Source organism: Rhinolophus sinicus, linkage group LG04, assembly GCF_036562045.2.
Source record: "Rhinolophus sinicus isolate RSC01 linkage group LG04, ASM3656204v1, whole genome shotgun sequence".
Lineage (NCBI taxonomy): Eukaryota > Metazoa > Chordata > Mammalia > Chiroptera > Rhinolophidae > Rhinolophus > Rhinolophus sinicus.
This window is the reverse complement of record NC_133754.1, coordinates 188,482,892-188,510,683: the sequence shown is the minus strand read 5'-3', so window position 1 is coordinate 188,510,683 and position 27,792 is coordinate 188,482,892. Positions and strand designations below refer to the sequence as shown.

Here is a 27,792-nt window from a genome sequence, read left to right as displayed (position 1 = left end):
TGTCTCTAACAGTCTGGGAGGCCGACGCAGCCTGGCATGTGGTGACACTGACACCACGAGGGAGGTGACGTGCCTCACTTGCCCTGCAAGGGAAACGCCTTCACACCCGACCACTTCCCACTGGGAACCTCCCGCCACGTGGCTGCCCAGGAAGGGCTGAGGCGCTGCGACAAGCAGCAAAGGCACCATGCTGGCCCCAAGAGAAGGGCCAGGCCAGGCGGCACCAATGCCCAGGCCCTGCGAGCCCCCAGCCTCACCTTCATGTCGGCCCAGCAGCAGGGAGCCCTGCAGTGCCTGCAGCGGAGGCTCCTCTCCGGGCACTCGTACTCCGCGTGGTGGTCTTTGTCACCGAGGCGGACCAGGCCTTTACACGCCGGGCACTCGGTCAGCATGAATGGGCAGTGTCCCTCATGGCAGCTCTGGCAACAAAGGGAGCAAAGTGTCAGCAGAACTCTGCGGGCAGCCACGCAGCTGAGACTCTGCTTCGGTTTCGGTGCTGGACCACTGGACCCGTATCGACCCCACGGTGCCAGCGAGGGTCGGAGGTTAGGACTAATTCCAGCTGGCAGGACCCCAGCCATGCCATGACCCCCAGAATGTCCGTCCCTGCATCTGAGCCATGGGACACCGAGGGGACTGCTGCGAGTGACGTCCAGGGACCACAGGACCACCAGCCAGTGAGGGGACAGGCAGGACGGGACAGGGTGCAGAAAGGCAGGAGCAGAGGGTGGGCCCCCGCAGAGCCAAGGCCTGGTGACAGAGGGACAAAGCTGGCTGGGTGCCAGAGGCCAGGACACAAAGCAGACGAATGAGCAAAGCCGATGTGCTGCGAGGAAAATGGGCCACGGCGGCCAGAGCGAGACGCAGAGGAGGCACTTGGGAGGCGGCACTCATGCCCACACCCACGCCAGGAGCGGCCGGCGAGCCCCACCCTCCCGGAGCTCTCAGCAGGTGCAGGGTGACAGGGCCTGCTTTCCAGGCAACAGGAAGGACAGGTCAGTCCTGGTCCCTCAATAGCCCTGCGGGAGCCACGCGCTGAGCAGCCAAACTGCAGGCAACTCTCGGGAAGTCTGCTGTGCAGGGGCCAGAGAAGTGGCAGGTGCAGGGACCGGGAGCTGCAGATCTGTTTGCTACGGGTTTCATTACTCTTATTATTGTGGCAAAACACACGTAACACTGACCATCGCAGCCACGTTGCGGTGCCAGCTCAGTGGCCTTAGGCACAGTCACCCTGTCGTGCGGCCACCTCCTCCATCATCTCCAGGACTTTCTCGTCTCCCCAAACTGACACTCTGTCCCCTTTACACACTCACACCCACCTGCACCCGTGTTCTAACTTCTGTCTCTGTGAGTCTCACTCCCCTAAGGACCTCTAAGGAGTGGGGATCCAATAGGACTTGTCCTTTGGTGTCTGGCTTCTGTCACCGAGCATGATGGGAGGTTTCAGAACACACTAGAGCTTGTTTTGTGTGCTGACAGGGACGATGCAGAGAAAGGGTGCCTGCTGGGGGAGGGGGAGGCCCCGGGACAGGAAGTTCCGGAGAGGCCAGAGCAGGCGGCCCTTCACCATGGGGTAAGCACCCCACAAAGATTCGGGCTGGGCAGCTCAGGGCCTCCCTGGAGAGGCAGGAGAGCCCGATGCCTGTGTCTGCACAGCCCCCCAGTTTCCAGGATGCGCACCCAGCCTGGTGACGGCTTGGCTGCTGGGGCCGAAGATCATTATTTGGGAGAGACAGAGTGACAGGTGAACTCGAGACGCGGCACATGGGGCATCCTCTGGCACTTCAGACATGGCGCCCGGTGGCACCCACGCCTCCTCACAGGACCCCACAGCACTCGCCTCCTGGACACACACAGACCAAGCACTGCCTCCGATCCAGCCTCCCTGGGGACCCCGTGGCAGCCTGACGGGCGCTGGATGTAGGCAGGACAGGATGGCCCTGATGCTGCCGCAGCACAGGGCACGGGCTGCCATCCCCACCGTGCCCGCTGCCACCATGCAGGCCCCAGGCTGAGCCATGCCGAGCGCGGAGCAATCAATCAACCTCCTGAGCCAGAGGGGCCTCGCAAAAACATCGCACATCACAGTTAGGGCTCGGAGCCACTGCGGGGTGTGCTCTCAGCCAGGTAACACCCTCAGGGGCACGTGGGCAGCTGAAAGGACACAGGCCCAGGCACACAGCCACCAGGACCGCGCCAGCCCCACAGGCCACGCGCACAGGCCACACAGCTCTGCCCGCTCCTCACTCCTGAGACACCTTCAGAGATAAGCGCCGCTTCAGAGAAATCAATGTTCATTCAACCAGAATTCAAACTAAATGTTCAAGCCAGCGGTGGGAGGCCGGGCACGCCGCCTCTGCTGGCTTCTCCTGCCGCGCGTATCCTCGCGCGGCCCCTTCTCTGGGAGCCACCCACAACCCCCTCCCTTCCAGAGAAGCTGGGAGTCCTGTAGTTCAGCACCAGGATGGGCAGTGAGGAGGCTCCACAAACCTCTCTTACTTGCTGGACCTTAAATCACTGAGTTCTTAGAGAACAGTAACCATCACTGCAAAGGCAGAACATGCTCAGAAGCTAAACACCATTTTCCCCTTCGTGCCACACTTTCCAAACTCAGCCGCAGTGCAAGCATTTCCCGAGGCCACCCCAGTTCTGAGGGGCCCGAGGGCACACGTGCTGGCTCAGAGAGAAGCGGGGCTCCTGCTGCAACAAATGTGGTGGCACCTGTGTGCCCAGGCCAGTGGCCTTCCCAGCCAGCAAGTGTCCCTGAGCAGCGGCCGCCCGCCCACCCTCTCACATGACCAGCCCAGCTCGCAGGGACTTTCCGAGCTCCGGGGCAGCCAGGGACTTTCCAGCCGGGTGGGCGGGCGACAACCCAGGGCTGGCTGCAGTTCCTGCCCTCAGCCAGAGGCCCACGAAGCCACGACCCACACCACCGGCCTGGAGGCGGCAGAAAACCCAAAGAATCAGAAGGGAGGGTCGGTCCTCCTGTTCCCAGGGGCTCCTGGTCCCCTGCAAAGGCAACTGGTCCCCCGCAGGGCCTGCCCTCCCTGACCCGAGGCCCGCTCTCTGGACAGCCGGGCAGTAACAGCTGCAGGCCCCTCCTGCTGAGCGGGCAGCAGCGTCACCACTTTTGCAGGTGCAGCTCGGTGGTCTCTGTGCACAGAGGCAGGGGTCTCTTGCTCCCAGGAAGGGCACAGAGGGTGCCATAGTTGCTCCACTTGCAGCACCCCCGCCCCCATCTGCTCCACAGAGGCCCCTCCCCAGACGCAGCCCAGCTGTTCCTGTAGAACACGGCGGCCTGAAGACCATGCAGTCAAGTCGGCCCAGAGAGTGAGGGCAGCTCAGCACATGGAGCGGCGAGCAGGAAGGGAGAAGCCCGCCAGGAACCCAGGATCCCACTAGGCCCGGCACCCCCATCCCCTCGCTGTCCCCTGCTGTTGCAGCTCAGCCCCAGCCCGGTGCCCACCCCACGGCAGAGGGCTCCTGTGGCCTGGGGAGCCTGGATGGGTGCTCGTCTGGCTGTGGGAGAGCCAGGGTTCCACACAAATAGCCCCTGCAGCCTCGCCAACTGGGCAGCAGTGGATGGCACCAAGGCCTCACCATGCTGACAGCCCAATCTGTCACTGTGCCACTGACCACAACCCCCACCCACAGCCGTGTCCACCACCACTCCACTTCCTGTCCCTGAATCTGACTCCTCTGGGGCACTCACAGAAGTGGGTCCTGCAGGGTTTGTCCTTCTGGGACTGCGTCATCTCACCGAGCAGTGTCCTCAGTAGCCATCTATGCTGCAGCCTGTGTCAGAACTCCCTTCTATTTTATGACCTTTTTAGGGCTCACGGTCTGAACACAGCATGTCTTGTTTGTCCCTTCATCAGCTGGTGGACACTAGGCCACTGTGAACCTCTGGGTACATGTAACCATTGAGATGCCAGTTTCTAAAAGGCACTCATTGGTTAAGAAGAGGCGATGGCCAGATAATCAACCGCATGAGCTCCAGCGCCTCTCAGCCTCCACGCGGCAGGGCCAGCAGCCAGATGCCATCACGCAGAAACCCCGACATGTCAAAGCTGGGACGCAAGCCAGCCTGGCCAGGCACAGACAGGCCACGGAGCAGATGCGCACACGGCCACTGCCCATTACGAGCCAGACGCCTTTCTGTGACCACAGGACGAATGCACAGATGACATCCGCAATTCCCAACGTCAATTCAAAATGTGAAAGCCCGTGTCTGAAGACACGACAGAAATGTCCTACCAAGTGAGAAAGCTGATTTCCTGCATGAACAGGGACACGCCGCGGGGACAGTTGGGCTGGCACACTGCTGCTGCACCGCCACCGTCAATAGCAGGGGACTGCAGCCCATTTGACAGACCAGGAAACTGAGGCACAGAAAGGGAAGTGCCCCCCTAGCCCATGCCGCCCAGGCTCCATGGTGCGGGTCTGGGCTCTGCGCAGTTGAGTGTCTAAGTGGACGGGTCATAAGCAGCAGCCGCCCTCTTTGCAGGCGTCAGACACGCCAACACCAGCAGGTGGGGAGGGATTGTACTCCGGGGAGGCTGTGCCGCACAGGAGGCCCTACCTCGTACTCTTTAAGGGTCCCCTTCCAGGTGCAGCCCTCGCTGGGGCAGACGGCCGGCAGGCTCTCCACCTCCCTGCGGGCTGCATTGTCCGGGAAAGCCTGGGGAGAGAGCGAGCGTCCCTGTGGGTAAGCCCCTCCCAGTGGCCCGCCGGCCCACACACCCCACACGGCACCTTCCCGGACAGCGGCTCTCTGCCTGCGACTGGGGCAAATTCCAGACGGCACCGCAGCAGCAGGGGGCATTTCTAGCTGCTGAAGTTTCATCCGCCATCGGTGTTGTTAAAGGAAATGCGAAAATGTTTTCTGTTTATTGTGACATTTTTAGTGTAGATTTTCCACTTACGGAGCTGCTCTCTAAAATAGAAATGCCTTCTTCGTATATGCCCTCGTGCACACAGGCAGCACAGTTCTGAGGCCCGGAGCTGGTGGGGAGAGAAGGGGGTCCCTCCTGAAACCAGGTGCCAAGAATAAGTGGGCGTGACTGCTTGGCCCACGCCACTCCACACACCACTAGGCACCTTCAAACCCATCCCAAGTCAGCAACAAGCACACATCAGTGCTGTGATGTGAAAGCATTTAAAACAGGTCAGATGGTTCACTCCTCTGACGATCAATTACCCCCATCGTGACGAGGCGCTGGCCACCCAGAGACACACGCCCCAGAACAAGGGGCAGGCGCATCTCCCCTCCCGCCCAGCCACCCAGGCAGGTGCCTGCGTCCTAGGGTGGCCCCCCCAACACCACCAGTGTGCGCCGGCAGTGTCCAGTGCCCACCTTAAAAAGCAGGACACGCAGCAGAAATCACCTTTCATAATCAACAGGTTTATTTCACCCCCTACACCCAAACAGCGCGTGTCTCTCCGGGTTATTAACTTCCCAGTCCCATGGGCAGTGAACCGCGCCCACCGTGGAGACCGGGAGCCACCTCTCTGGCCAGCCCGCCCGGGCCGCCCTGCCCAACATACCTCAGGATGCTGCTGAGACAGAAGGAGCAGTAGCGGTGGCCACACTGCGCCTGGAAGGGCCTGCGCAGGACGTTCCTACAGGCTGAGCACAGGTACTTGTCCTCCAGCTTAGTCCCCAGGAGGCTCTTTGAGAAGCCGGGCTGGAGCACGTCTAGGGAGCCAGGAGGGGTCACGCTAGCTGCAGCCATGAGAGCTGCGTGCCCCGCAAGCCACCACGCCCTAAAGAAGAACACAGGCTGCATCAGGGCAGAGCCCAAGTGGTACCCCAACTCGAATATAATCCTCCAGGGAAAACGGCCCCCCTGCCTGGCGGTGAGGGGCTGGGGCATCAAACGGACCCGTGGTCCAGAATCTGCGAGCTGGGCTTTAGCGCTCTGGGAGCCCAGACACGATCCTCGTCCGAACATGGAAATCAAGGCTGGGCCACAGTGTGACCTGCCCGAGCCACGGCTGGTGCACGCCTATCCTGCAGCCCCTGGACCAGCAGGCTGTCCTCAAGGTCACCCAGTGCAGGCCTCCACTCCCAGGCCAGCGTGCTGCATGGGACCTGTGGCCAGCACACAGTGGATGCCGCCTTCCCGCTGATAGCAGTACCCTGCAGGGCTCGGTCTCTCCTCAGGGTCCTACAACAAGTGTATTTTCAGGAGGGTGGACGGCTTTTGCCGTAAGTCTTACACATCTGGCTGTGCCCAGGACAGGGCCGCACCAGCCAGCGGCCTCTCCCATATCAGCTTGGTGCAGCCACTCTGCTCCCCGCCCACCATCGTGAGTGTCCTCTCACTTCAGAGCCACACTCTGCCGTGCGCTAGGCTATGGCAAGGTCCCCAAGGCAAGGCAATCAGGACGGGTGATGGGGGTGGGAGGCACAGCATTCAGAGACCTTGCATGAAACCCACTGTTCAACATCCACAGTCTCAAAAACCCCAAACAAATCGTTCCTATGAGCCCTTGAAAAGGGGCAGTGCCCAAAGCCCCTGAACCCAAGGCACTGTCTCCCCAGGAAGCCTGAGGCCAGGAGGGCCACCAGCCCCTTTGCAAAACCCTCCCAGTGAGGGTTTCCTTCCTGTGTGCCCTGAAGACACCCCCCCTGGGTCTTGTGCAGGGGGGGGGGGGTCACACCGACTTTCAAACCAGGAAGCTATGAAATGACACCCCTTTCCAGGAGGAGAGAGGGGTCTGCGCAAGGCAGCGATGACATTCTTAGGCTGACACCGCAGGAAAGGGTGACAGACAGTGTGTCATCCGGGCAAAGCCACTTTCAGTGAACGTGTTTGCATTTGTAAGTGACGGGGCCTCACACGCGGACGGCACGCCACAGCCCCCTCTGTTTTCATGCCCTGCATTTACTCCTCCAGTCACCTGGCGGAGGGAGGGGACGCTGTGCCCAAGGTCAGCTCAAGGGCACACCTGTCTCTTGCTCGCTCACAGGTCCGTGTGCTCTCCACACACGGGGCGCCTGGGGCCCTGGATGACCCACCCACCCATCCAACAGCTGGGCCATCTCATGCTTTCAAGCCCTTGTGGCACAGGTGTGTAAGCACTAGAGGGTCCCTTCATTAAAACCATTTGGCAGAAGCTCTAAACCACAAGTTGGGAGACCTACAGACACACTAATAGTGCCCACTGGCCAGGGCACCGAGGCGGGAGGACCCTGCAGCCAGATTTTCCCAGGCCCTGTGGTCACCTGCCCCCCCAAACACACAGAACTAGAAAAAGGCCCACAAGAGCACACTCCTGTGTGACAGGCACCCCACATTTTCTATTTTACTTCTTTTTTCTGGTCACACTACCAAACTGATTCCAAGAACCATTCGTGGTTTAAAATCACTGCTCTAAACTACATTCGACAGAGGAACTTTTTCATATCACTAAAAAAGGTCACACTTTTTAGGTCAAAACTCTACCGTAAGTTTACTCCATTACAATATGAAATGTAAAGACTCTGATGGCGGTCCTGTTTTATACGGGCAAAAGGTAAAATACAGAATGAAGGCCGCCACACAAGAGTCCGTGCAATACTCTTTTTGCAAAATGTCGCTGATAGCTTCCTGCAGCGTCTGACACACAGGCTCTGTTCTTTCGAGCCAGCACCCACCTGAGCACAGCGGGCCTGGCCCTGGCACCCAGCCACACCTCTGTGGCAGACTGAACCTATTTTATTAACCCACTGACTATGACTTCTATCAGACACAAAAACACTGTCCTTTTTGACTGAAAGGAAAGGGAAGAGGCCCCAACACACAGCCAGGTCTCGACATCTGTCTGTCCTCTCCTCAGCGTCCTCATAAATACTGCCTCTTAGCGGTCACGACTACCTTACTTACATGCAGGAAGGCAGGGATCTAAGCTCACCCAACAGCAGGGCCCCAGCCACAGGTCAGACGGGCCAGGCCCATGGGGGTTCTCAGTGCTGCGAGCCTTCCACATCGCTCCAGTCTCACTTATAAGTACATTTTCACTTTTAAGAACTGGAATGAGAAACGCATGAAAGTGTTGCGTCACAATCTCCCCCTCTGAGAGCCAGCAACATGCTCAATCCTGCGCCTCCTGTGCTTGTCCAAAGCTTGGAAGAAAATTTCCACATCTCTGGCCGCGTCTGAAATCACACAGAGCGCGGGGAGCCCCAGCTGCCCACTGCGGACAGCTGCACAGACACAGCTGAGAGCGGCCTCTGTCTTTACAGTAGTGACCACAAGGGGTCAGGTGTCAGGAACCAAAATGCCCGCCTGGTCCTTTCAAGCTTCGGTTTGTTTTCCAAACCCTGCCTCTCTCAGGTAAAGTGGTTAAAAACAAGAACTACAAACTATCTATTTGCAATGACTTTGTGAGTGTGCAAATGAGCCATCCGACTTCATATTTCATTCCTCAAACACACTCCACACGTAAGTGAACTTCGCATGGCAGACTTATGCTTTTCTAGAAGGGCATTTCTGCCAGATACAAAGCAGTGTTATGGGATAATTCCAGTCTATCATGTCAGGGACAGCTCAGTGCGCTGTGGCGATGGAGGTGGGACAGCTCAGTGCGCTGTGGCGATGGAGGCGGGACAGCTCAGTGCGCTGTGGCGATGGAGGCGGGACAGCTCAGTGCGCTGTGGCGATGGAGGTGGGGCAGCTCAGTGCGCTGTGGTGATGGAGGTGGGACAGCTCAGTGCACTGTGGTGATGGAGGTGGGACAGCTCAGTGCGCTGTGGTGATGGAGGTGGGACAGCTCAGTGCATTTGGTGATGGACATAGGACAGCAATTACTTTGAGGGTGCAATAGTCATTAGATATTTGGTCTCCGCACAGAGCTCCCCAAACCCCTGGGATTTTCTGAGTAATGGGGACAGAGGAGCACCCTTTATCACTCATAAGCCCCTTTCACTGCCACCACCCACTCCCATACCCAGAGGGGGAGAGAGGCTGCCAACTGACTTAACCACCAATGGCCAACAATTTGATCAATCATGGATTCATGATGGAACCCCCACAAGAACACCTAACGATGGGGTTCAAGGGGTTTCCGGGTTGGTGAACACATCATGAGGCGCAGAAGGTGGCGCGCTGAAAGGACATGGAAGCTGTGCCCCCTCCCCACCCCTTGCCCTGTCATCTCTTCCATCTGGCTGTGACTTGTGTGTGTTTCCCTGAAATGGCTGTGTGAGTGTAGGTTGACGGCGTCAGGTGTCGTTACAACAATCCAGTGCTGCCCAAACTGACGTCAAATCAGGTATTGGAGCACCTGGCTGCTGGTGGCCCCAGCCCGCCAGTCGAGGCCATCTGATGCTCAGCGATGCCGTCCCTGACAAGCCTCCTTGAAACCAATCTGTGCCAGGCCTCCCTCCTGCGATGGCACAGCCCTCTGCTCTCCGTGGTATTGCGGACCTGTGCCCTCTAGCACATAGAAGCCAGGAGGAAGGGACTGGGGTGGGGGGAGATGGGGCCCAGGCTTGTGCAGGGGTGCATGAGCACCCTCTCTGCTCCCAGCTCTGCACACTCACTCCGACACCCCTTAACCCAGCCCTTCCTCCACACTGACCACTGGCCTCGCCGTGACCCACCCCACTCCAAAGCAGGGCACCTCGCTCCTGAAACCCACACAAGCAATTCCTTCTACCCGAGTTCCCTCCTCTTCTCCTCCTACCCCACCCCTGCTGTGTATTCCCTAAATCACAACCAGGCCACCAAGCCACCTGCTCTAAATACCATCTCCACCGCTGCTGGGCCCCACAGAGGACCTGGTCTGGACCCTGCCCCCGCTCAGGGCACAGCTGGGATCAGCTCAGCTCAGACCCCAGGACCCTTCTGCTGAGCCTGCCTCTGCCTCACCCAGGCTCAGCCCCTCCGGGTGGGGGAGGTGGTGGCGGGGCACCGTGCTGGGACAGTGATGGGCCCTCTCTGTGGCCACATGGTCCAGTGCACAGGAAGGACGGGGTATCAAGCAGTCCTGGACTCAAGACAGACAGAAGGTGCACCCACTCTTGCATGATCTGTGGGGCCTGTGGGTCATTTTTTCTGGATTTTTCCTCGCTGGACCTTTCTGCCATTTCCTGCGCATGCTCTTGGTGTCCTGTGTGGAAACCGCCTGCCAGGCCACACTGGATCAGTGCACCCACCAACCACTGGTGGTGGGGGGGGCAGGCTGGCATTTGCCACCTCACCTCATTGACAGAGAGGGGGCCCAAACCTGACTCTCAAAACACAGGGTGAAAGGCCTTTTTCTTCCTGGAGAACCCGCTTTATCCAGCAACAAATGGCCACTGGAAATCCTACACTCTCATCCCCACATTACAACTGTTGTTGAAACAACCTGTTCCTTCAGGTCCCCAGAGGAAAGATGTTCGGGTTTATTCCCCCAGTAAGTTTAGAAAGTCTTTGAGAGAGAACCCCTGGCTGAAACCCCCCCCCCCCCAAATCCTTGCAGCAGCATATGGCCTTCAGTCTAGCCATGGCCCCGCAGGGACGCTTCCGGGCTCCCGCCATGGCCCCCTGTGCCGCTGGGGAGACTGGTGCCTCACTACCGATGCAGTCCACAGGCCAGAGCCACACGGCACAATACAGCCTCAGGTGGCAGAGGTCGGGGACACAGGGGGACACAGGAAGAACGTTGTCAGGAGCCTGCAGGGCTGTCCCAGGCAAAAGGCCCGTGTCAGAGCGCATGCCTCTGGGAGCTTTGTCCTATGAGTGAGGGGACTGAGGTGGGGGAGAGGGAGGGTGGGCGGGGGCTGGAGGCAGGAAGGGCAGCTGCTCCTACGTATGACACACCACTGCTGAAAACAGCTCCTGCTGCTAGGAAAGGCTTTCAGAAAAGCAATTGCGAGGATTTTGTTCACTTGAAATTCAAGCAAGTGGGGACTGGCCGGGTGGCTCAGGTGGTTAGAGCTCCGTGCTCCTAACTCTGAGGGCTGCCGGTTCAATTCCCACATGGGCCAGTGGGCTCTCAGCCTTGACAAGGTTGCCGGTTTGATTTCTCGAGTCCCGCACAAGATGATGGTCTCCGCCCCCTGCGGCTAGGATTGAACACAGCACCTTGAGCTGAGCACCTTGAGCTGAGCTGAGCTGCCAATGAGATCCCGGATGGCTCGCTTGGTTGGAGTGCGTCCTCTCAACCACAAGGTTACCAGTTCGATTCCTTGACTCCTGCAAGGGATGGTGGGCTGCGCCCCCTGCAACCTGCAACTGGCAATGGCGGCTGAATCTGGAGCTGAGCTGCGCCCTCCACAACTAAGACTGAAAGGACAACAACTTGACTTGGAGGGGAGTCCTGGAAGTGCACACTGTTCCCCAATAGGGTCCTGTTCTCCTTCCCCAATAAAATCTTTAAAAAGAAATTCAAGCAAGAGTAGGTTTTGTGGTACGTAAGCTATATGCAATAAAGCTGTTTAAGTAAAAACAAACAAACAAACAAAAAACTCGAGCAACAATTTTGGGTTGGCTGGAACCTCCACCTGAAACCAGTAACTGACTCATAAACACCACAGTCCTTGCAGGTGATATGTGGCCCCCGTGTGCCTCTGCTGAGGGCTGAGAGTCAGGTCCCGCACACGCCCGTCTGCGGGACTCAGCCAGGCTGGAGTGTCTGCTCTCACACGTGCAGCTGTCCTGGGCTCTCCACTGTCTCGGTCAATGAAGACCCACCGTGTCCAGACAGCCTCTCAGCCACTCCAGGCTCCATCCCTCCCGGCAGCTGCCTCCACTCTGGATCCCAGCGCAGGAAGGCCCCTGGGTGTCCCAGCCAATTTCCATGTCCTCACCACCTACCTCTGGCCTCAGTTTCATCCTGGGACACGCACCAGACTCATACAGGCCAAAGGCGGATATCCCAGCCTCCATCACAGGCTTCCCGGTGTGAAAGGGGCGGGGCTGAAGGCTGACCTGAGGTACGCTGGCAGGTACCCTCATATTAACTCAACTGACGGAGAAGCTCTTCCAGGAACGAGGGAATGGGGGGCTGGGAACAGGGGCGCCGCGGGGGGCAGTGGAGGGACAGAGGAAGGAGTCAGGGGGCAGGTGGGTGAGGAGGGAGGCGCGGGGAGGGGGCACTGGGGCCTGCGGGACAGGCTGCAGAGGGCAGCAGTGAGAAAAGGCCGTCCCAGAGGTCGGATCGCACAACGCCGTCCTGAAGTTCGGGGGAGCTTGCTCAAACCCGAAGCAAGTCGGAAAGCCCCGCTGTGGGCAAGAGGAGACTAGGCAGGGACAGGTGAGCCCACCGCGGGACTCAGGGAAGGAAGGGGTGAGACGCCCACAGGCAGCAACCGAAGCTCCGGGCAGCTAGGCTGGGGAAGGGGGTGGGGGGTGCCAGGACCCCAGGCCGAGACCCCAGGTCGTAACCCTGCATCGTGACCCCCGCGCCGTAACCCCGCGTTGTGGGCCCCGAGCAGTGACCCACAGGTCATGACCCTGCGTTGTGGACCCCGGGTCATGACCCCGGGCCGCAGACCCCTGGCGGGGCGCCCGCGGGCGTTCGCGAACTTTCCTGCACCAGCCCCGCTCTGACTTTCAGTTTCCGGCTCCCCCGCCCCGAGAAATCCCCTCAGGCTCGCGGGGCGGCGGCGGCCCTTCCTGCGGACGCCGCGCGCCTAGCCCGGACCCGGCGCCGGAATCCCGACCCGACCCGGAGAGACCGAGACGCCGACGCGGAACCCCGAGGTCCGACTCACCAACGGTCGCCGCGCGTCCGGAACTGCGCGCCCGCCCGGCCGATGCCGCCGCCAACTCGGACCCGCCCCCAAGCGCGCCTGACCGGCTGACACCAGCGCCTACCGAGAGCGCGCGGGGGCCCCGATTGGCCAGCCTTCTCTCCGCCTTGGGCCCGCCCTGCTGACGGACTGACACGAGAGCCTATCATCGGGAGCTTATCATCGGGAGCAGGGAGTCGCTTTGGGCTGCGTACTCTTGTCACCTCCCGGGTTTCTCCGACTGGAGCCTGCTGGGTTTCCGCCAGGCAGCCTCCTGTGTGCAAAGTTCCGTGCGCCGCCAGAGGACCGGACTCATGCAGCAAAGCCCTCCCGAGAACCTGGCAGGTGTCCACGAAGGGTCAGGCCCGGGCCGACGGTACCGTGGCAGCACCTTCCCCACTCCAGCGCCTGGCTCAGAGCTGGGCCCCACCGTGGGTTACATTTACAAGAAAAAGCACGAAAAGACCCACTCATTACGAGCACTAAGGCGATGAGGTCTCCTTTCCGGGTAGTGTTCTAGAAGTAGGTAGTGCTGGTGGTGGGCCGACATTACGAGTGTACATGACACTGAATTGTATGGTTTAAATGGTGACCTTTGTGTTATGTGAATTTTACCACCAAACAAAACGAAAAACGCACAACCTATGGCCTCCAGACACACGGACTGAAATACGGAAATGGAAACATCTAGAAACAAGGCTGTAGTCTTGGCCAGAAAAAAAGGGGCAGCACTGGGACGGCGGAATGTTGGCCCCTTCGCTGCCCCTAAGTGCGTGACCTGAGGCCAGTCTGTGTTTTTATCTGCCAAGGGAAGAGTCGGGACAAAATGGATTATCTGTCATCGAACACGGGCTTTGCTAAATATCTGACAAACAGCGTGTCGTCTCATACCAGCGTCTGGAGAGGGGGACTGCTCTCATTTTGCAGAAAAGGAAACAGAGACTCAGAGAGGTAAGATTCCGTACCCCAGGTCATGCAGCACAGCTGGCACGTCCACTCCAGCGGGTAATCTGAAGCAATGGGAACTGCTTGAGGACATAATAACCGAAAAACAGGCAGGCTTTGAAGTGACCTCATTTGAATGGTTCACATGGCATCAGACGTGCTCGAGTCATTGCTGCATCAATCATTACTTGGTTTGGAGTCTGAACTCCCTGATCCAAAACACCGCATCCCTGGGAGACAACAGCAAGGCCCCCCTGCCTCTGATAGAAGCTCCAGGAATTTAAGCCTGAATTGGCACCTCCCCAGTTCAGTGAGCTTTCACCCCAGCCCCATGGTCAATCGAGCTCTCAGGTGTCCCAGGGGCTGTGAACCCAATAGCAACACTGCAGAAAATGGTTCCTGTTGCAAAAAGGAGGTTTGGCTGCAGCAGTGCACCCCGCTTCCTTGAGAGTAAAGTCGGGCAGTGTCAGCCCTCGCCCAGGGTGGGGACGCTGCCGAAGCTGTGGCGAGGAGCTACCTCAGCCCTGCCCCATGTCCAGAGATTTGGTGACTCAGGGCTTGCCTCCTGGGAAAGCAGCCAGCCGCCTGTGGATGCCACTGAGCCAACCCTGAAGTACCTGACAGTGCTTCTAGCATGGAAATGCTTTCATTTACTTTATTTTTATTTATTTATTTATTTATTTATTTATTTATTTATTTATTTATTTATTTTAAAGATTTTATTGGGGAAGGGGAACAGGACTTTATTGGGGAACAGTGTGTACTACCAGGACTTTTTTCAAGTCAAGTTGTTATCCTTTCAATCTTAGCTGAGGAGGGTGCTGTTCAGCTTCAAGTTGTTGTCCTTTCAGTCTTTGTGGAAGACGCAGCTCAGCTCCAGGTCCAGCCGCTGTTGCCAGTTGCCAGTTGCAGGGGGCGCAGCCCATCACACCTTGGGGGAGTCGAACTGGCAACCTTGTGGTTGAGAGGATGCGCTCCAACCAACTGAGCCATCTGGGAACTCAGCGGCAGCTCAGCTCAAGTTGCCATGTTCAATCTTAGTTGCAGGAGACAGAGCCCACCATCCCTTGCGGGACTCGAGGAGTTGAACCGGCAACCTTGTGGTTGAGAGCCCACTGGCCCATGTGGGAATCGAACCGGCAGCCTTTGGAGTTAGGAGCACAGAGCTCCAACTGCCTGAGCCAGCGGGCCAGCCTGCTTTCATTTACTTTAAACATTGCTGCTTTTACAGGATTTTCATGCACACATTGTTTGGGGTTTTTGTTTGTTTGTTTTGTGTGTGTTTTTTGACCCTGACAATTGGCCTGCAAGGTGTGCAGGATTGAGAATAAAGGGAAAAGGAGCCTCAGTGGCATGACGCTGACCAGGAAGTGGCTGACCCACCACTGACTGCCAGATCAGAAGGGGTAACACCTCTGTTCTGGCAGGCTGGAAAGGAGTGACTCACTCTAGCAGCTCAGGGGATTCCCACTCAAGTTCCTTCCTGTCAAAAAGAAAGCAAAACTCAGCCGGAGGAGGAAGCCACAGTGGGGAGGGGCCAGGAATCACCGGGGACAGCCCCAAGCAGATCTGGGACAGGGCCAGGGCTGGGGTGTCAGGAGCAGCAAAGGACACGCAGGGTTCAGGCCGGGACCCAGCCGCTGTCCTGTGCCTCAGTGCCCCCAGACAGAGGCGTGGGCCTGACTGCAGATGGGCCGATGCCATGTGGACGCCCACTGGTCACAGGCGCGGCAAGCAGGAGGGGCTCTGTCAGCTGGGCCTGCAGACTATGGGATGGGGGTTTGCTGCCACTCTGGCCAAAGGCTCCAGAAGGCAAGCAGCTCAGCCCATGCCCCCAGCCTCGGACAGCCCACCCCATCCCCTTTGTTTTCCTTTCTCATGTTGGCATCTGTGCCCCGAGGACATTTCTGAATGTTAATGGTACCTCTGACCCCACAGGTATTGCCCTCCTAAGGCCCTCCCCTCACGTCCTGTACCCACTCAGGCCTTTGGGAGGACACATGCCAGCCTTGCCCACAGGGCAGGAGGCAGGAAGGCTGACCTGGGCCTCTGCTTGGGACCTGGATGTGTGACGTCCCTCATATGCCAAGTGCTTTCCCCACGACCTCCCGAGGTGGGACCACCTCACCACTTCTCAGAGCTCACCCCTTCCTCTCTTTTCATTTTTCAGATACTTGAAGGTCAACCCTGGGCTGCAGCTTCTGAATGAAGCCGGTTTCGCTCTCACTCTGCCCTCATCTGAGGGACACGTTTCCAGAAAGGCCAGTGCCCCCAGCACTGTGTGAGAATTCCCCTGACCTAGCGCCAGCCAAGAGGGGCTCCCCCTCTGCGCCTCTTCCCCCCCAAAGTATACAGCCAATGTGGCCCCTCCCCCAGGGCAACCCCAGGGAAAAGAGAAAGACACCAGGTAGGGAGCCCCCCCACCGCTAATAGCACCAGAGCTCAGGGACCAGGATGCCGCTCCCAGAGCTGCAGGAAGGAGGGCGTGAAGCCCCCATCAGAAGCGTCAGCCCAGGGAGAGCCCACCGTGAAGGAAGCACGGCAGAGCCTTGCCACGTGTGCAGAGCAGAACTGGGAAAGAACAGGTCCTCATGCTTTGCATTCTCTGTCGACGGGGAAAAGAGACAGAGTGATAAAGGTGGAGGGGGACATGTTCACTGTTCACCATCTCACACTTTTTAAAACCACCTGAGGATAATACCGATTCAAAACACGTTTGTGTTTGAAGCAACAGAAGGTCACTTTGGAAGCTCTGGAAAACACAGAAAAGTACCAAGAAGAAAGCAGAGATCACCCCAAATTCCCCCACCCAGAGTCAAGCTCTGCAGAGATTCCCTATGCAGTTTAACATCCACCTCCTTTCACACAACCTCAGAACACAAATGTCACCCCACCCTCAGAGCCAAAGGCCAGGCGACAACCTCGCAGGCAGAACTGAAAGTGACCAGGTTGTCCTGGCGGGACCCCCCAGCCCTGCAGCAGGGCTGCCTGTGCCCAGGGCCTTTGCACCAGCCAGGCCCTCACTTAACAGTCCCCTCTCTCCCCCTGACGCTGTGCAGGCCTGGGCCCTGTGCGGGTCTTGGCATCTCCGGACGGAGTCTCTTCCTGGCCCTGTGTTGAGTGGGTCCCCCCCACTCGCCCCACGTGACTAGAATCGGTTTATGTGCCTGTTCTACCCCAGATGTGAGTCCCTGGAGGGTAGCGGCCCCTTCGGACTCATTGGGGTCAATTCTTGCCTCATTCTCGCTGGACGGAGAAAGGCTGAGTGGACACGAATGGCTGGGCAGAGTTCAGGTTCCAGGGGCTGCCTTTGGAGCCCGGCGCAGTGGCGGGTCCGCGCGCGTCATCTACCGGCCGCAGCCTGAACTGTCCGCGAACCCGGCCCTGACCTCCGGCGCAGGCACCTCGCTCCTCCCACCGCGGTGCGTGGAATCCGCAAGCCCTGCTCACACGCGGACCCAGCAAGTGAGATCACCTGAGTTCGGGAGGCTCCAGGTGCCCTGTGAGGGTCTCCCCTGCACACTGCCGCAGCGGGCGCTGCCGCCCTCCGCAGTGCTCCCCACCGGGTTCAGCTCTGCTGCTCCGGGACCCCCAGCGCTCTTCAGCCCACCTGGGACCTCTGACCCTGGTGCTGCCGCCTGTCCACCGTCCTTCCTTGCTTCCCCAGACCATGCCCGTCCCCACTCTCTCGCTGGCCGCCTGCCCTGCTCTGGCCACCTGCTGACGCCCTGCACCTGTCTTCTGCGGCTGGCTGGTGTGGGGGGGAGTCGCTCCCCAGTGCACTGGAGAAGCGGGTGGCCCTCCTCCCCCGCCCACCCTCCCGGGCCGACAGCCCACACCTCCCTTCTACTGCACACTGGTCTTGTGTCCTCACTGAGGCCCCGGTGGATCCTTTAGACCCTCCTTCTCCACAGGACCAAGATCTGTCCAGCAATGGCGGCAACAATGGCCGGAAAAGAAAAAGCAGAGAAAAGGTGAACTTCACCTACACAATCCTGCCGCTGGAAAAAGAAAACCCTTCAACAAACAGAAGAGGGCGAAGTGGTGGACCAAGACCTCATTACATTCACTATTCACGTATTTGTTTCCAAAACCAGAGAAATACTTACACTAACATGTCGGTTTTTCTCAGTAATGAATAATAACATTATAGTCCAGTTTGTTTTTGCATCTTAATGTCTGCAAATTTGGCAACAATTTTGCCATAATCGATCTTTTTCTTCTTGTCATGTTCAGTAGACAGTCCAGCCATATTTGTCCATCTATTTTCACTCACAGTTGACCAAAGGACACTTTTTATCAACCTTAATTTTGGTAACTTTCTTTCACTTCAAGCCACAGATACACATAGTTAGGAAGAAAGTTAAACATAGGCTACGTGTGGTACAGAGTCATAAAAATGCCGTTTCACACTACATTCTAGAAACTGATTCTACCCATGTTTGGTCGAAGCGGATCCTAGTGCGAGCCTGTGTGCATGGCAGGATTTTCCAGGGTGAGCTCCTCTTCAGGGCAATCAAGCAGGGACAGAGCCGTTTCTTCTGAGGGTCCCAAAGAGCACGATCTGGCTGACCCGCTGTCTTTACACATACTCCCAGCCAGTCCTGCTGTGTTCAGCCCCTCCCTGTAGCCCAGGCAGCCAGCTGTGGTGCAATCGTGGTGCCGCTCGCCTCCCATGACTTCACATTCTGCAACCCAAAGCGTGGATTGTAGTAACAAAATTAACCAAAAGTTCATTTGGTTTCTATTACTTCCATGTGCTAGCAATCCTAAATAATGTCAGTAATAAAGTACCCCTCCTAGAAATACCTTTTGTTGGCCCATGTGAAGTACAGCAGGCTCTAGACCTGATCCTTTAATACACATTGTATCCTCTGTGGGAAGGGAAAAAGCTATACACTTTGTTTCCCAGCTGCTCCCGAGGGGCTCCCTCTGCAATGTGACAGGCAGCCACGGGCCATCATCAGATATTAGAGGAAAAGACAGACCCAAACTGATGAAAGCAGCAGGGAGGAATGGTGCAGGAACCAGAAGAAAACACGAAAAGAACTGACATTAGTAACCTCAAAAGAAGAGAGAAGTATTTGTGACGCAGGATGCCACAGAATTCAGTGCTGTAAAAGGAACTTATAGGCTATAACAGGGAGCACTTAGACATTACAAATGTGAAATGAAATTCAAGACAAAAGTCAGTAAAAGGGTTATACATTGAGGGAATCTCCCAAAAGTAGAAGAGGGAAAAAAAAGTAGTTTAAAAATAGAAAAGATAAGAACAGTCGTCTCAGTGAGAGATTCTGAAATCTTAGTAATAGGAATTCCAGGAAGTGAAAACAAACAATGAAGGAAAAGAAGTTATCAAAGAAATAGCACAAGAAAATAGCCCTAACTGAGGGGCACTCTTTTCCAACTTTAGAGGGACTACAGTGCTGAGCAAATGATGCGGGGAAAGGCACACCAAGTCCATCATCATGAAGTTGCAGATAAAGGATAAACAGAAGATCCTAAAAACTTGCAAAGGAGGGGAGGGCGAGGGCACACAAAACAGACCGTGTATAAAGGACAGACCACCAGACAGACGTGGGACTACTAACGGTAATATGGAAACTAGAAGACAATGGAGCATGCCTTTGAAATTCTAAGAGAAAACATATTCCAACCTACAATTACTTGCTCAAACTATCAATCAGCCTGAGGATTGGATAAAGATATTTCAAACTGTATCTCAAAAAATATGCCTCCCATGCACTTTTGTTCAGAAAGCTAATGGAGGGTGCCCACCACCGTGAGGAAGGAAGGAAGCCAAGAAGAGGCTGACATTGGCTGCAGGACTGAGGAGAGAGGCGAAGTCAGCACTGAAGGCAGCTCTTGCCTGCCCTGTGTCTTGGGTCGGGAGCCAGCCACCCAAGAAGGCTGTGGAGAGCGGGCTGCAGAGGATGAGGCCCTGGAAACACAGGGAGGGCTGTGCCCAGTCTGGGCTGAATTAAGCGAGGGACCTATAGACATGTGAGTAAACAAAAAAGTTAGAGATGATTGTCAACACAGGGAATCACTTACGTGGGAAAGGAAATACAATCCTAGCACATTATGTGGGTCTGCTGCAACCAATACTTATATAACATTCATCAAAATACTGAGGAAGGATGGAACCAATAACTTTTACATTAAAAATCAGTTACAAGTAGCTGGTCTGTTGATCCAACCTGACGCTATTGGCTTCCACAGGGTGTTCAGCCCCGTCCACTCCTCCCACCCCGGCCAATCCAAATCCCCGGCAGCGCTTCCCCTGTCCATGCCTTGGCCCCACGTACGCACCTGTGTCTTCCACACTGTGGCCAGCAAGTTCTTCCCCAAAGGCAAATCTCAGAAGGTCACTCCTCCCCGAATCCTAAAAAGGCTCCTTCTCAGAAGGTGTCTGTCTGAAGGTGTCAGACCTGTGACAACTTCTACACTGGAGACGGAGCCTAGATGTCACCTCCTGTGATGTTTTCTATAATGGAGACAGAGCCCGGATACAGTATCTGAAATGAAAACTGTTTGGCCTTCATAGCATATTGGTGATGGCAGAAAATAGAATGAGTGATCCTGAAGCTAGAACCCTAGAGATTATCCAACCTGAAGAACAGAGAGAATAAGGACTGAAAAGAAAAAAAAAGAACTGTGAGACATAAGAAGCAGAATTATATACACTAATTGGAGTCCCAGAAGAAGAAAAGAAAGAGAATGGGACAGGAAAACAAATATTTAAATACCGATAAGAACGTTCGCAATTTAATGAAAATCATTAATATAAAGAAGCTCAGCAAGCTCAAGCAGGGCAAATACAAAGAAAAGTACACTTGGGCACATACTAGGAAACCACAAAAAACAAGAGAAAATCTTGAAGGCAGCCAGAGAACAGGTCACATTACATGCAAGGGACAAGGATAAAATGGATATGAAGAACAGCTCACTTCTCATAGGAAACAATGGAAGTCAGGAGACAATGGAATATTTATATCTTTCAAAAGTATGGTGGTTACTCAAAAATTAAAAATTACAATATGATCTAGCAATTCCACTTCTAAGTATACACCCAAAATAATTGAAAGCAGGGTCTTGAAGAGATATGTGTACACCATGTTCATAGCAGCATCACAATAGGTAAACATGGAAGCAACCCCAGTGTCCACTAAATAGTCGAAAAGTGGTTATGTACATGCAATGGAAAGAAATTGTGACACATGCTACATGAATGAATCTTGAGGACACTATGCTAAGTGAAAGAAGCCAGTCACAAAAAGACAAATACTATAGGATTCCACTTATATGAGGGACGTACAATAGCTAAAATCATAATGACAGAAAGTGCAATGGCGGTCACCAAGGACTGGGGGGAGGGGAAAATGGGAGTTATTACAAGGGGCAGATATTCAGCTTTACAAAATGAAGAGTTATGAAGATGGATGATGGTGATGGTTTCACAACATTATTCATGTATTTAATATCACTGAACAGTACACTTACAAATAGATAAGATGGCGGTTTTTATGTTGAGTGTATTTTACTACAATAAAAAAGTGTTGGGGGTATAAGGGGAAAGGATTACACAAAGTCTGGACTACCAGGAGGCGGGGTCATGGGACCACCTTAGAATCTGTCTGCCACTGCCATCATGAATGGTCCTTAAATGAGTAACCCCTCCTTCACGAGGTATTCAAACTCTCACATTTACTAGTTTTTAATTGATAACTTTTAATGCTATTTGTCCTTAGGTATGCAATATTCAAATTAATATCCTTATTTTAAAAACATAGAAATATCTGGGGTTTTTGTTTCCCAGAAGGCTTTGGAATTGTATTTTCTCTATGTATGAAGATAAATGGATGACACTGGTAAACTGCTTATCTTAAAAAATGCAGAAGAGGATTATTGAAATGGCAGTGTGGCAGCTCTGGAGAGACAAGAACTGCTAACGTGGCCTCCCAAATGGGCTCTCCGTGCCACCTGCTGCAGCTTCATCATAAAGACTACTGTCCCCTGGCCCTGAGTAAAGTAGAAGCACCCAGAGCCAGGAATGGGTGTGCACAGGTGAGCCGAGAGGGAATGGGTGGGCAGTGGCAGTAGTGCAGATACCTGCTCCGTCTGTGCTCTGGTGGTAGCAGGTGCCACGAAAATAAGGGTAGAAGTCTTTGTGGCATCAGGCCTGGACTCTCGACCAAAAGTCAGGTGGGATGGTGACTATCGTAGCAGACCCCTGCACTGACAGAGGACACCTAGATCTACATGCCCCATCTCCAGGCCCGACCTAACCAGGGCAGATACAACACCTCGGAGTTGATGCAACTTCTGCTGGGATGCCAGCCATGATCTGGAAGATGGTCTTGAAGTGGATTCACTTAGCCAAGTGTTGGTTAAATTTGCTGAGTAGGATGGTTTAACTGCAATCAGTTAAGACCACTGCCTCTTGGTAGGCTGACTCCTCCTTAGTCACCCTCTTCCTGGGGCCCACTGGAGTGACTACAAGCATTTTTCGGACCCCATCGTGAAAAATAAAGAAAACCTCAACTAAAATTGGGAGTAGGGAGGGCTTGCAGGGAGAGCTCTCCTGCCCTACCACTCATTGTCTGTATCTCCAACAGATGTTTTCTAGGTTACTACCCTAGCAGGAAGATTTTCTATTGGCCTGGGTACAGCTCAGCCAGTGAGACTCACAAACCAGCCAATGAAAAACCACTGCCCTTCCAATTTCCATTTTCTTCCAATAAATTCTTTGTAACAGCCCCTCCCAACCCCACACTTGGCCTTTGTTCTTCAGATTTGCCTGGGGTTTTGCTATAGGTTGCACGTCCTGAATTGCGATTCTTTGCTGTTCCTCAATAAACCTATTTTTGCTGGTAAAATAGCTTCTATATTTAGGTCAATACCACGAAAGGGGACTTGAAATGGGATGCATTTAGTTGGGGTTTATGGGATATTTTCATGCAGTTCAGTCTGGCTGGTCTGTCCTGGGGCGGTATGTTCTCTATGGTTGCCAACAACTACCCACTAGAACAGTGCCCAGCACTGAAAGTATTCGGAAGTGAAGAAGAAACAAAGTCTATAGCATGAACCAGAAGTGAGTCTGTGCGAAATTCTTCCAATCATCCAACATCCTAAGGTTCTTCTTCCCTGGATAAAACTAAAGTTGTCTCCTCTGACGAAATGTATCCCATAATACAGCATATACAATTTAATACACCATATGCCTTTTTTCCTACTGGCTGGGGATTGCACTGATCAGGATTCCTGTATTTGTGCAACACTCACCTGTAGGAATGACACAGTGGGCACTTCTATGTGAAGCCCCAGGTATTACCCAAGCCAGTGTCAGTACTAACAATCAGATACCAATTAGATCAAACACACTAGAGAAATGTCTGAATCATCTCTTCTTTCCACAAAACAATTCTGCAAAGTCATGATGTGGCATTCAAAGAGAACACAGCCAAAATGTAAGCAGAAGCACTAAAGAGATGTATCCGTTAATCCATACAAATGTTATTTTTCTAAATTTTGTGATGTTTGTGATATTTGTCAGGTTTTAAAATTTATAATTTGAGTTCTCATTATATAGTTATTGTAAATTAACTGTAAAATATTACAGTATTATACGATATGTATACATTATATAAAATAGACGTTATACAAAGATCTATTTCTAATTTTGGTTTCCTAATTTTAGTTTTCTTAAAGAGAGCCCTACCCCAAAATGTACCCCAAACATTTCTGCATCACGTGAGCACAACTCCAGAAAAACAGAACTTCGAATTGCATGCAGGGTGGTAAAATAGAGGCATGAAACAGAAACTAAGTTCAACTACAGAAAAATTGATTATGATACATTTCCCTTGCACCCATTTGTGAACGGATATCCGCACCCCCTTTGAGCACGTGGCCAGGCTGGGGTTGGTCCATCCCTATCCCAAAAGGTGCGACCCGGCAGCTGGGTGGGCCCACCGAGAGCCAGGGGGCCTCTCACAGGTTTGCCGAGAGGCTGTGCAGGGCGCAGACCCGCTGGGGTCGGGCTCCGGGGATCCTGCCCTCCCAATCCTCCCTCCCGGCATCTCCTCCTTCCCCCAACGCCCTCCTCTCCACTATTCAAGCAGCCCCTCTCCCCGCGCCGCCTCTTCTACCCCCGCTCATGGTCCGCCGCCGCACCCCTTCTTCTCTTGTGGCCCCCAGTCTCCCTTTCCCTTACAACGTCCCTTCTTCCTCCCCAGCCGCTCTTCGTCTCTTCCCCACCCCTCGCACCCTCCCTCAGCCCAGGGTCTTCGTCTCTCGCCCCGGCCCGCGCCCCCTCCGCGCCCCCTCCGCGCCCCCTCCGCGCCCCCTCCGCGCCCCCTCCGCGCCCCCTCCGCGCCCCCTCCGCGCCCCCTCCGCGCCCCCTCCGCGCCCCCTCCGCGCCCCCTCCGCGCCCTGACGTCGACCTCTCACGTCGCGCGCCGCCCTGGCGTTTCCTCAGGCGAATCGGACGCGGATTGGCCCCGAGCCGCGGGAAGTGCCTGCCCTTCAGTCCGCCGGCCAATGGGAGGCGGGGGCGGGGCCGCGGCCGGCGCCGGAAGCAGCCGAGCGACGAGGCGTCGTAGCGTCGCCGGGTTTGGAGCAGCTGCCGCGGAGCCGCCGGACGGATTGTCGGACTCGCCCGCCCCGCCATGGCCGAGAGCGACTGGGACACGGTGACGGTGCTGCGCAAGAAGGGCCCCACGGCCGCACAGGCCAAGTCCAAGCAGGTGAGGCTCCGCGCCGGCCCCCCGACCCAGGAGCGGCCAGCTGGACCAGGCGGGGCGGACGCGGGGCCAGGGGCCGTGGGTCAAGGGGCCGAGCCGGGGACTAGAGCAGGGAAGGCCGGAGGATTGGGGTGGGGCCGGGGAGGGGCACGGGGCACGGGGCACGGGAGATGGCCGGTCTGGGACGGTCCGGCGCGGATGTGGGGGAGGGGGGCTGGGATGAAGACGAGCGAAGAGGTAGGTCCCGAGGAGGGTACGTAGTCCGGGGGGTGGGGGGTATGGGGCGAGGACAAGGGCTGGGACAGGGCAGGGCGGTAGGGAGACTGGAGCCAGGAGGGCGGCGTGGGTGTGGACAGGGCCTGTGCCCCGAAGAGGGCAGAAGGGTCGGGGTTTTCCTACGACTGATAACAGGCCTGAGGGCGAGGCTCGGGCAAGGTCTCCAGGCCTTAGACCTCTCGGTGTGGACGGGGAGGAGGTTGGGTGGGAGGACCTTGGGGCAGGGACAGGGGTGGGATGGGACAGGGGCAGGGTGGGGGCCTCCCCCCAGACGGTCTGTTCAGTCCAGTGGAGCCCATCGAGGCACATTGCAGGCCATAGTGAGTTTTTAGCCCCAGGCTGAGGTGGCTTAACGGCCCAGCAGACTGGTGGACATTGCCTCCAGGTCTTGCAAGTGTAGACGAGCCCTAAGCAGTACTGGGGCCAGAAGGTTCCCAGGTTGGCCAGTCCAGGTTCAGCTGTGAGTCCAGCGTAAGCGGTGCAGGGCTGCTTCAGTCACCACCCCTGGAGGGTTTTTACCTCAGGAGCCTTAGCTGCACAGTGGCGGGTCTGGGCCAGGACTGGTTGCGGCCCTGGTGACCAGCATTCAGTGGCCTGCCCTGGGCTCATTGCGTGGTCAAAACCAAATTCACTCTCTTTTTCCACGGGAAACTTAATAGCCACAAGCTAGGAGTCATGTGAACACGTCCAGAAAGAATCTTAGAACGCATCATGCTTAGTGACCCACAGTCACTTCTCTGAAGTGTGGAAAGCGCCAAGAAATGCTTCACTGTTGGACAGCTATAGGTCAAGTGGTGTCGCTCCCCCTGGCGGGGCTCTGTGCCGTGTGCCATCGCTTTTACCGGAGCCAGATGCCCTGAGGAAGGCACTGGCCGGTCCTCCCTGCTTTTGCAGTAGAGTCTAGTAGAGAAATAAATCCAATCCAAGTGTGAACTCAGAGGAGTCTGTTGGCGTGTCTTTCTCAACAGCAAAGAAGTGAGCTATTCCTGTCTCCTTAGCAGCAGCTGATTGAGACTTGCCTGGATATTTGGTCGTTGAGGGTTTTGCATAATGAGCTTCACTTTTAAACCCAGCCCTGGTGTGAGCCCTTGAAGGAGCCTGGCTTGTGCACACACTGAGCGGACGGCCGTGCTCAGGCAGCCCCAGGCGTCAGCGCGGCCTGGCTCCCAGCAGTCCCAGCTGGTATTTGCCGGACACTTGCCAAAGCTGATTTTGATCATAAACCATGTTCTCATATTCTAGGCCATCTTAGCAGCTCAGAGACGAGGAGAAGATGTGGAGACTTCCAAGAAATGTAGGTACTCATGCTTTCACTCACAAATCGGGGTGGGCTGGCAGGGTTCACCTCTGCAGACGCGTGCTGGCACCTGGGCTGGGGAATGCCTAGGACCTGAGCAGAGTAGCTGCGGTGGTCATGGGTCAGGAGGGCTTTGCTACCTATTCCTGCCGCGGGGGGACAGTTGTGTGGACTCTGTGCTCTTGGGTCTGTGAACTTCACGTGTCACCTGGACGCAGGGTGCTTGTTGGGCCTGGTTCCTGTCCTGAAATGGCTTTCCTTGGGGTTTGTTGCAAAGCCTGTCTCTGCTCTCGTCCCCCCTCTCCCCTGCCGGTCCAGGGGCTGCTGGCCAGAACAAACAGCATTCGATCACCAAGAACACAGCCAAGCTGGACCGGGAGACTGAGGAGCTGCACCACGACCGGGTGACCCTGGAGGTGGGCAAGGTGATCCAGCAGGGCCGGCAGAGCAAGGGACTGACGCAGAAGGACTTGGCGACGGTGAGTGTGGCAGGTCCCCCACTCCGGGGCTATTGGGAAAGCGCCTATGGCCCAGTCTCTGCCCACCTGCTGACTTAGGGGCTTCAGGTTGCCCTTGGCCCAGGGCCCCTGAAGACCTCTGGGGAAGCTATGAGAGGCCAGTGTAACTTCCTCTCATGTGTGATGTGGCTGCAAATGTGTGCAGACCCCAGAGTTGCTCTCTACTAAAGCCCTTGGTCCCTCGCTGTCACAGAAGGCTGTGCTCTGCGGTGTGTCACCCGTTTGTGTGCTAGTTCCGCAGTATTTCCTTACTGAACGGACACACATGCAGCCCGTCTTCTCTTTAGAAAATCAACGAAAAGCCACAGGTCATTGCGGACTACGAGAGTGGACGGGCCATTCCTAATAACCAGGTTCTGGGCAAAATTGAGAGAGCCATCGGTGAGTGTCTTTGAGGCCTTGGTTGGGTCTGGGCTGCCACTGCCTGACCAGTCCCGAGGGCCGCCCTCGGGAGGGGTTAGTGCGGGTGGGGCCCAGGAAGGCCAAGACCACAGTTTCCTCTCCCCTTCGCATATCCCCCACCACCCCCTCCTCTAAGCCTGGGAACAGAAGGCTCCCGAGTTCTCCCCTGGCATTGGTCACGTCCTGCTCCCACATGCCCCTTTGTGGTGTCCGCTAGAACCTGGGACGTGGGACTCCCAGAGCACTGGTGCTGGGAAGGGACGTCTGCTCTCGTCCATCGGATAGCCCAGCCGGGGATGGAGCGGTGCTCGTCCCTCCCTCCCCTCTCTCCTTCCTGTGGGGTCACGTGGGCACCCGCTGTACTTCTGGCCGATGGCTGGGGACGCTGTGGCGCTGCCCTGTCCTTTGAAGTTCCAGAGTGGGCGCCGCAGTGGTCAGTTGGCCGTGACTCTTTCAGGCCTCAAGCTTCGGGGGAAGGACGTTGGGAAGCCGATTGAGAAGGGACCAAGGGCGAAATGAAGACACAGCCTCGAAACCAGTGCGTCCGGCCGACCTCGCCAGGCTGGGGCCCTTTGACCACCAGCGCCAGCGCCGGCCTCTTCCATGGCCAAGCGGAAACTGGGCATCAGCCCTGCCTGGGAACCCCTCTACCCGAACCTGCTGTCAAACAAAACCTTGCAAAGTGTTTGCTTCTCCAGATTGTTTTGCCTCCCTCCTCCCACGCCTCAAACTGGGGTGCAGAATGCTGCCGTCGTCTCCCAGGGCGTCAGCCTAGCTGTGGGCGTGGCTCCTGGGGGAGCGGAGTGAGAGGGTACGGGGTGCAAGGCCCGATCTGGTCGATGGCAGAAGGTTCCGCCTCTGGTCCGGCTGTTGGAGAAGCTAATAAACCTTCGCTGCCCTTCC

General features: G+C 56.0%; 2 protein-coding genes, 1 long non-coding RNA gene and 1 other non-coding gene across 12 annotated transcripts in view; 2 read left to right on the top strand and 2 right to left on the bottom strand.

The window, feature by feature from the left end:
* Positions 1-12,830, bottom strand: part of TRAF2 (TNF receptor associated factor 2) — a 21,259-nt gene extending 8,429 nt beyond the window's left edge. Inside the window, exons 1-6 of one of the 7 annotated variants that reach the window (XM_019756727.2) lie at positions 12,689-12,772; positions 5,886-6,170; positions 5,548-5,766; positions 4,926-5,004; positions 4,583-4,681; positions 258-419 (exon numbers count right to left, since the gene is read on the bottom strand). In XM_019756727.2, the coding sequence (XP_019612286.2) occupies positions 258-419; positions 4,583-4,681; positions 4,926-5,004; positions 5,548-5,735 (528 nt within the window). In that variant the 5' untranslated portion in view covers positions 5,736-5,766; positions 5,886-6,170; positions 12,689-12,772. Of the gene's footprint in view, positions 1-257; positions 420-4,582; positions 4,682-4,925; positions 5,005-5,547; positions 5,767-5,885; positions 6,171-7,871; positions 8,005-12,688 lie in introns of those variants that run through there. The other 6 variants (XM_019756726.2, XR_012496014.1, XM_019756725.2 and 3 more) reach the window with 6 other exon arrangements.
* On the top strand, positions 12,541-17,808 carry LOC109460892 (uncharacterized). The gene is made up of 2 exons (XR_012496017.1): positions 12,541-13,657; positions 15,822-17,808. It is a non-coding gene; the product is annotated as an uncharacterized LOC109460892 (transcript).
* Positions 17,694-23,910, bottom strand: LOC109460918 (uncharacterized). 3 transcript variants are annotated; one of them, XR_012496015.1, is made up of 3 exons: positions 19,964-23,881; positions 19,430-19,644; positions 17,694-18,339 (listed from the first exon to the last, which is right to left on the bottom strand). It is a non-coding gene; the product is annotated as an uncharacterized LOC109460918 (long non-coding RNA). The 3 variants fall into 3 exon arrangements; XR_012496016.1 differs by having other exon boundaries at positions 19,467-19,644; XR_002139585.2 differs by lacking the exon at positions 19,430-19,644 and having other exon boundaries at positions 19,964-23,910.
* Positions 23,624-27,792, top strand: EDF1 (endothelial differentiation related factor 1). Its single transcript, XM_019756734.2, has 6 exons — positions 23,624-23,650; positions 24,132-24,399; positions 25,915-25,966; positions 26,288-26,448; positions 26,775-26,868; positions 27,347-27,792. Exons 2-6 carry the CDS (start codon positions 24,322-24,324, stop codon positions 27,406-27,408), a joined length of 447 nt encoding a protein of 148 aa, XP_019612293.2. The 5' UTR covers positions 23,624-23,650; positions 24,132-24,321; the 3' UTR covers positions 27,409-27,792.